We start from the raw sequence: 7511 nt of genomic DNA, 5'->3' as shown, positions 1-7511 counted from the left end.
AGCCTAAGCGTGTTGTCTCTTTCGACTTTAGTCAAATCCTTATCGAGCTCACCGAAAATTCTTCTTAACCAAGCCATTTCTATCTAGCCTCCAAAAATTGTCTTCGAAACTATCCTTAAAACTTTGTCGCATACGACTTTCCAATTAGCGTGAACAGTCCCGATCACTACGGGCCCATCCACTGGTAACCCAAGCTTTAACTGCACGCCCTCCAGAGTTATAGTACACTTGCCACATGAAAGATGGAGAATGTGCATCTCGGGTCTCCACCTTTCCACCAATGCGCTTAAGAGTGTAGGGTCCAACTTACACCCCCTACCTACAAGGCCCACCTGCGAAAAACCAACTTCTCTCAAGTATGGTTCGATTAAAGGTAATGGAAGAGCGGGTAAATTACGAATGTTGGATTGCAAACTTCAATCTTCTGCCTATTAAAGGAAAAAAAAATACAAAATTTAAATTCAAATATAACAAAAAAATATAAAAATTATACAACATTAAAATATAAAAAAAAATATTCTTACCATTTGCAATTGATCGGCGAAAATGTGGTTCTTATCATGACAAATTAGAGAATTTGCCATTGATAATTTTGGAAAAACCGAATAATTTGTATTAGAAAAATAATTTAAGAAAATGTTAAGATAATATAAATAATAAAATAAATAAAATTGAGAGAGCAAAAAAAAAATTAATGGATTTAAGTGGGTATTGAGAGGAATTTGAGAGAAAATTGAGAATGTGAGAGAGTTGAGATTGAATTGAAAAAAAAAAAATGAAATAGGGGGTTTTATAGTTGAAAATTTTTTACCATTTGGGGGAGGGGGCAACGATTAATTAAATAACTGTAGGAAAAGTAGCAGTTTAATTTGGATTGTTGGGGGACAAGCACTTCCAGCTAGAAGCGTTTTTAGGTGACTTGGCAGAAAGCGCTTCCAGCCGGAAGCGTTTTCCATGCAACACACTAACAACGCTTCAGCTGGAAGCGCTTTTCCTACAAATCACCTGAAAATGCTTCTAGTTGGAAGCACATTTCAATAATTAACCTATTTCCTATTTTTTTTAACTTTTATTGGTAAATTAATCTTAAGTAGACCTGCTGATAGGCCAGGCCACCCGGCCCGACTTGAAGGCCTGCCCGAAAAGTAGGAGGGTTTGGGCAAAAATAGACTTGAAAATGGGCTTGGGCAAAAAAAAAAGCTGGTTTAAAAAATGGGTCGGGCCTCGAGTAAGATATTTTTGTCCCAGGCTTGACTTGAATTCACAAAAGGACAAAAAAATTTGCTATTTTTTTTGTTGTTTTAATGTTAATTTTTTTGTTATTTTCTCCTTATTTTGCTACCATTTTACTATTATGTTACTATTATTTTGTTGTTATTGTTTAGATATTGTATAACACTTGTGTTATTATTAATTTTGTTATTATTTTAGAGGCATTTACTTGTTAAGTTGCATATATTTTTGTGTTTTTTAACTATATATATTTTTAAAATTTATTTTCAATTTATTAAGAAATACTTATTTTAATGTTTTAATATTTTGATGTATTATATATATTTAAAAATGATATAAAAACAATTAATACGGACAAATCAAGCTCAAATTTTAACATTTTTATCTGATTCGAACTTAAATAAATTTTTAAGCTCATTTTATCAACACGTAACAAACTAGTGTAATTTTTTAGTTAGAGCCGACCCGACCCGTCTAGTCTTACGTTTGTCCTCAATTTTCTTTCATTTATCCATTTTCACTAACCCCGTGCTCTCCCTTTTCTCATCTTTGATCATCTTTTCTGCTGAAAAGGTTTGCACTTTTGGGTGGTTTCTTTTTGGAATTACAGAACTCTCAACAACTTTTGGCATTGTTCATTGAAAAGGGTGTTGCTTTCTGGTGGAGTTTTTATATGTAGAATTAATGGTTCGATTTTTTCTTCTTTCCCGTGGATTCGCATCTATACATCTCCTTTTTCTACGATATATATGCCTTTGCAGCTTTTCTTTTTCCTGATTCTTTTTATGAATTATTTGTATCAACCAAAGGTTTACTTTTATTCTTTTATAGATTAGAAGGCTTTAGAAAGTTGAAACCAAGAATTTCCATTTTTTTGGGCTTTGTTAGTTAATTCTGAGTGTCTTTTTTTTTTGGAAGCAGTTTAAGAATTGTATTCATGGAGTGGTCTGATCGTTAGATTGGAAGTGGCAAAGTGTATTGGGCAATTTTTATTTAAGGTAAATTATTCAAGTGATTTGAAATGAAACTCCAAAGGAATAGTTATTTCAAGGCTGTGATTTCAAAAGGGTTGTTTTCAGATGAGAAATTTAAGAAATTGAAGAACCAATCAAGGCAATGTGAATTGGTAATATGATTCTTGGCTATGAATTCGGAAGGAATTGATTAGATTTGGTGAAAAGGAATTCTATGATTGAAGGATATTGGTAGATTAATCTGCACATTAGCTATCTAGAAGTTGGAAAAGTTTCTTAAAGTAAGCAAGTTCTGACGGATCCATCTACTGAAAACAGGGGTTGTGGCTGTCTAGCTGTTCTGGAGTGCATATTAAGCATTATCAGGGCCCTCCAAATGGGGTCCTGCTTTTCTGCTGAAAGCAGGAGTCCTCTCTCTGGATCGCCTTTGTCCCCTCATCCAGCTTTTGACTACCGGAAGAAGAGGAATTCAAGGAAGAAGCCAGGGTCTGTTGACTTCAGAAAGGAAGAACAATTGCATAGGATTCCAGGGAGGTTGTTCTTGAATGGCTCCAGTGGTGTTGCTTCTCTCTATACTCAACAAGGCAAGAAAGGAACCAACCAAGATGCCATGATTGTTTGGGAGGTTAGCTCATTTTATCCATTTTCACATGAATCCTGTTTCTATCAAACTGGTCAACCAATTGTGGTTTAATGTATTTGATTTTGTGTCTTGTTTTCTTGTTAGCTTTGAAACAATCAATATATCTTATGATAGGAGTGTAATATTTACTGGATGAAAGAACTTTCCCTTTTTCTCTGGTTGCTTTTCACTCGCTGGTACTGCAGTAACATAAAACTTACAAAAACAACTTGAAAGTAATGTAAAATTAGAGGGAAAGGAACATTTTCATATTAATTGACCGCGACTTCTCCACTTTCTTTTAGGATATTATTTAATCATTTAGTTTCTATATGCAGTGATACTTCCGTGGTGGTGAAATTCTTTCATTGTTTTTCTAGTTTGAACTTTCTACATGTCTCTGTTTGGGTACTCTATGTTTAACACACCTTGGAAATCATTTTAGGGTAGTTATCTTTATTTTCTTGATGGAGAGGACTGCAATGTCAACAGAGGGAGAGAGGCCAAAAAGGATATGACTGAAAACTAGATAAAACATGAATTTTACTAAGCTTATATGGCGGTGCATTATAATCCATGTCCTGACCCTATACTGGGGAAATGTTTTTGTTGTTGTTTATAGGAGGGTAAACATTGATTATGGTAAGGGCCTTTAGACTGGATAATGCCAGAAGGTTTTTAACTCTTTTCTGCAGTTGGGCATCTGCTGGTGAAGAAGGCCAAGACATTGAAATTTTTTTTACCTGAAACATGTAATGCATTTAATGGAAAAAAGGCTCCTTGATCCTTGTATTACATACTGATAATATGGTTACTAATATTGTTCTTCTGTATTATCACGTTCCATTTCTCACCATCTATGGCTGTTGTTTCCAGAATTTTGGTTCTAGAACAGATACAGTTTTCTGTGGTGTTTTTGATGGCCATGGTCCCTATGGTCATATGGTAGCAAAGAAAGTGAGGGACCATCTTCCCTTAAAACTGAGTGCTCACTGGGAAGTTAATATATCCAGTGAGGATGTTCTCAGAGAGATCAGTTTGAACACTGCAGGAAGTGTGAACTCTGAAGAAACTGCTCTTATATCTGCTGATAAGGACTCTAGGGCCTCTGTAGATCTTGATGTAACAGAAAAGAATCCAGACATCTTTAAGACCCTTAAAGAGTCTTTTCTGAAGGCTTTTAAGGTGATGGATAGGGAACTTAGATTGCATACTAATATTGATTGCTTCTGTAGTGGGACAACAGCTGTAACTTTGGTCAAACAGGTAAGCAGCTGCAACTTTTAAAAGCATTATTTTAAAAACTATGTTATGGTATGTTTCATTGTAATTCTCTTTGGTCTTTGTATAGGGTCCATATCTTGTTGTTGGAAATGTTGGGGACTCCAGAGCTGTCCTCGCCACAAGGGACAAAGACAATTCACTTAAAGCAGTTCAGTTGACTGTTGATCTCAAACCAAATCTTCCAGGTGTGTTTGTCTGTTTTAGTCTATCCACACTGCATCCATATGTGCAACTATATTCATGCTCTTTATTTTATTGTTTTGTGCTGAGTTTCAAACTAAAACTTATGATAGGTAAAAGAAATAGTGATTCTCATTTTGGAACTTTTGATGATTTGGACTTTTTATGCTAAGTTTTGTCTTCTCTATCATTTGATATTCCTTCTGTATACTGCCCTGAGTGAACCTATCTGTAGGTTTTATTTTTTATTGTTAGGAAAGGAGAAAAAAAGTGTAATTGTGGCAATACAAAATTCTATTTGTATTGTTCATCCTGTGCTTATCAGCACATAAAATAATTGTTTCGGCCCTTCCATAGCATTTCTTCTGTCTACTGCATCATGACTGCAACAGAAGGTCACCCTAATGTCTATCTGATATTTCCTCGGTTTTCTTTATGTTTTCCTTGTCCATTCTCAATACAGTTGTCATTACTCATTACTGGAAGCTGTTGAGAGAAGATTTCAGCAGCTGACATAATGTAATATTAATTATAGTCTTAATTGGCTTGCCAGCCCAGAAAATTCTCTCCTATATATTTGTTGACATATTTTAGGTAATACTTTCACTTTTTACGTATACATGCATCATAAAATTGGTTCAAGTTGTTAGGCAATGTGTGGCTGAAATATCTTAGAAGTTGTAAGAATATGTTTCAGCTTCTAAACCAGTTGCATATGATCGTAAAGGAGTCTGGTGAAGATCAAAACTGTTGGTTAGGATTGTTGGTTAAAATTGCTTGTATATACTGCCTTTGACCTTCAACAGAGAATAAAAGCAAAATTTAATTTCCTGTTCTAATCTGATTGCTTTCTTCTATTACCTATTTTTATACTTTTAACATCAAGGTCATGTTAAATACTTTTTTTTTAAACTTTACAGCGGAAGCGGAGAGAATTCGAAATTGTAAAGGTTGTGTCTTTGCTCTTCATGATGAACCTACAGTTGCCAGAGTTTGGCTGCCAAACAATGATGCACCTGGCCTTGCCATGGCACGGGCTTTTGGAGACTTTTTCCTCAAGGATTTTGGTCTGATCTCCGTGCCCGAAATATCTTGTAGATGCCTATCAGAGGAGGATGAATTTATTGTCTTGGCGACAGACGGGGTAAAGGAGCCAACATGGATTCTTATTCAAAATACTGACATTTGATCCCATTTCTCAAGCTCTAAGGTTTGCTTCAATATCTTGCAGATTTGGGATGTTCTTTCAAACAAAGAAGTGATAGATATTATAGAATATGCCCCAGCTTGTTCGTCTGCTGCTCGAACCTTGGTCCAAACAGCAGTTCGAGCATGGAGATACAAATATCTGACTACAAAAGTTGATGACTGTGCTGTTGTATGCCTCTTCCTTGATTCTAACTTAAGCAATTTATCTTATGCTTCCAATACCTAGGAAAAAGTGCAGCTAAATTCAATGGATCACATTAACAATGAGACTGAGAATGTCGATAGTCTCAATGTCTTAACCAGTCTCAACTGGTCTGGAACTGTGCGAATTGACAAAGAAGATTCCTCGAAGTTTAAGCAGGAAGAAGTGAATTCAGAATTAGGGTTAGAATGGTCTGCCCTTGAAGGAGTATCTCGTGTCGATACACTTTTGAATCTGCCAAGGTTTGTTCCTGGAAAGGAGGATGAGAAGGCTTGGAAATGAGGTCTGGTCAGTACCTTTCTCGTCTTTTTAATTTTATTTCATTAAATTTTGCTTTGCTTCGCTTCTTTTATGTTGTTCTTTCTATAGAAGATTGATTGATGTTGAAAAATTTGGATCGGAGAGGTGAGCCCGGTTGTATTAGTGAGTCCGGGAATTTGTCCTTATTCTCTAGTTTAGTGTGGGTAGAATTGGAATTTTTGTAAATCCAATTCACCGTCTATTTTTGTTTCCTTAATATATATTATTCTATTTTTTTTCCCTTCTAATTTCATGTGTGGTTTGTTGGCAACTGTACGTGGATAATAAAATTTTCGACAGTGAAGCCTCTTTAGGTTTCAACTTGAAGGGCTTGAGCATGATTGTATTTCATCTAGTTATTTTTATTTATTTATTTATTTTGTGTTTGTTCAGATTTGGACCTATAGCATTTCTGTGGATATTTATTATTTGCAACAAGATATTTTGTTGCATCAAAATAATCTGTTGATGACCAGCTAATTCAACTTGAATATTTGATGGAAACTTAAGTTACTTTCGAGCAAGGATGCCTATCGTATTCGTATGCAAACCTTTTACCTAAAACTTCGTCTCCGTTTCTATGCTTGACTTTATTGTTTAAAATTTCTACGACGAAACTAATCTTGGTAATTTTTGTAATTTTGGAAAGGGATAATATAATTTTTTACCTTAACAATTAGGTCCATTTCGGTATTTGTATTTTCTTGTGTCTACTTTGGTCTTTTAACTTGACAACTAAATTTATTTTGACTTATGAATTTGAATTTTGTCAAGATTTCTGATGATGTGATTAATGTTATTAGAGTAGGATTGGATGGATTGAGAGTTCATCGATGTAATTGTCCAAACAAAAGAGTTCAACAAATTCACTTGAAAATTGTTTGAAATTGGTAAAAATCGAAAATTAAGACAAAAATTGATAGTTGAACTGGTTTAATAATTTTATTTTTATTATTATTTAGATTTTTATGAATTCTTAATTAATTAATTACTTTTTGTTGATTTGGTGTTCAAACTGATCGAATTGGTTAATCGAGAATCGGTGGTTTGACTAGTTCAATCATCGGTTCGACTATTAAAATATTGAATATGACAATTTAAGATTATATTACGTTATCATATGAAAATTTATATAATTTTTTTAAATATATAAGTGATAATTTGACACAATCTCATGATATTATATCAACAAACTTTTGTATTTTTCAAGTTTAGAAATAAAAATAGTTCTAGTTGTTAAGTTCAATTATTAAAGTGAATATACAAAAGTACAAGTACCAAAGTAAACTTTCTTTTTGACAAAACCAAAGTAAACTTAATTGTTAAGTTCAGGTTAAAAATTATATTAATCCTTTTGAAAACTATGATATAAAAAATTATTTATACACTTGCTGTGAAGTTTTTAATTCCACAAATATACTTAAAAATTGTCTTGCCTTGTGTCTCATTCCTTTTATTTATTTATTTTAATATTTTACTATACTCTATAGTACACTTGTTATCGTCC

At 33.8% G+C, this 7511-nt stretch overlaps 1 protein-coding gene across 2 annotated transcripts; it reads left to right on the top strand.

Annotated features, from left to right (window-relative positions):
- The first annotated feature begins 1721 nt into the window (after positions 1-1721).
- LOC105773717 (probable protein phosphatase 2C 33) lies at positions 1722-6396 on the top strand. 2 transcript variants are annotated; one of them, XM_052626743.1, is made up of 6 exons: positions 1722-2438; positions 2526-2832; positions 3706-4095; positions 4181-4298; positions 5214-5503; positions 5729-6396. In XM_052626743.1, the coding sequence occupies exons 1-5, from the start codon at positions 2422-2424 to the stop codon at positions 5480-5482; spliced, it is 1101 nt and encodes a 366-aa protein (XP_052482703.1). In that variant the 5' UTR covers positions 1722-2421; the 3' UTR covers positions 5483-5503; positions 5729-6396. The 2 variants fall into 2 exon arrangements, with proteins under 2 accessions (XP_052482703.1, XP_052482702.1); XM_052626742.1 differs by having other exon boundaries at positions 1727-2438; positions 5214-5437; positions 5525-6396.
- Positions 6397-7511: the final 1115 nt, after the last annotated feature.

The sequence above is a fragment of the Gossypium raimondii genome, chromosome 13 (genome assembly GCF_025698545.1).
Source record: "Gossypium raimondii isolate GPD5lz chromosome 13, ASM2569854v1, whole genome shotgun sequence".
Classification (NCBI taxonomy): Eukaryota; Viridiplantae; Streptophyta; class Magnoliopsida; order Malvales; family Malvaceae; genus Gossypium; species Gossypium raimondii.
Note: the sequence above shows the minus strand (reverse complement) of the source record. Positions and strands in the feature narration are given on the sequence as shown.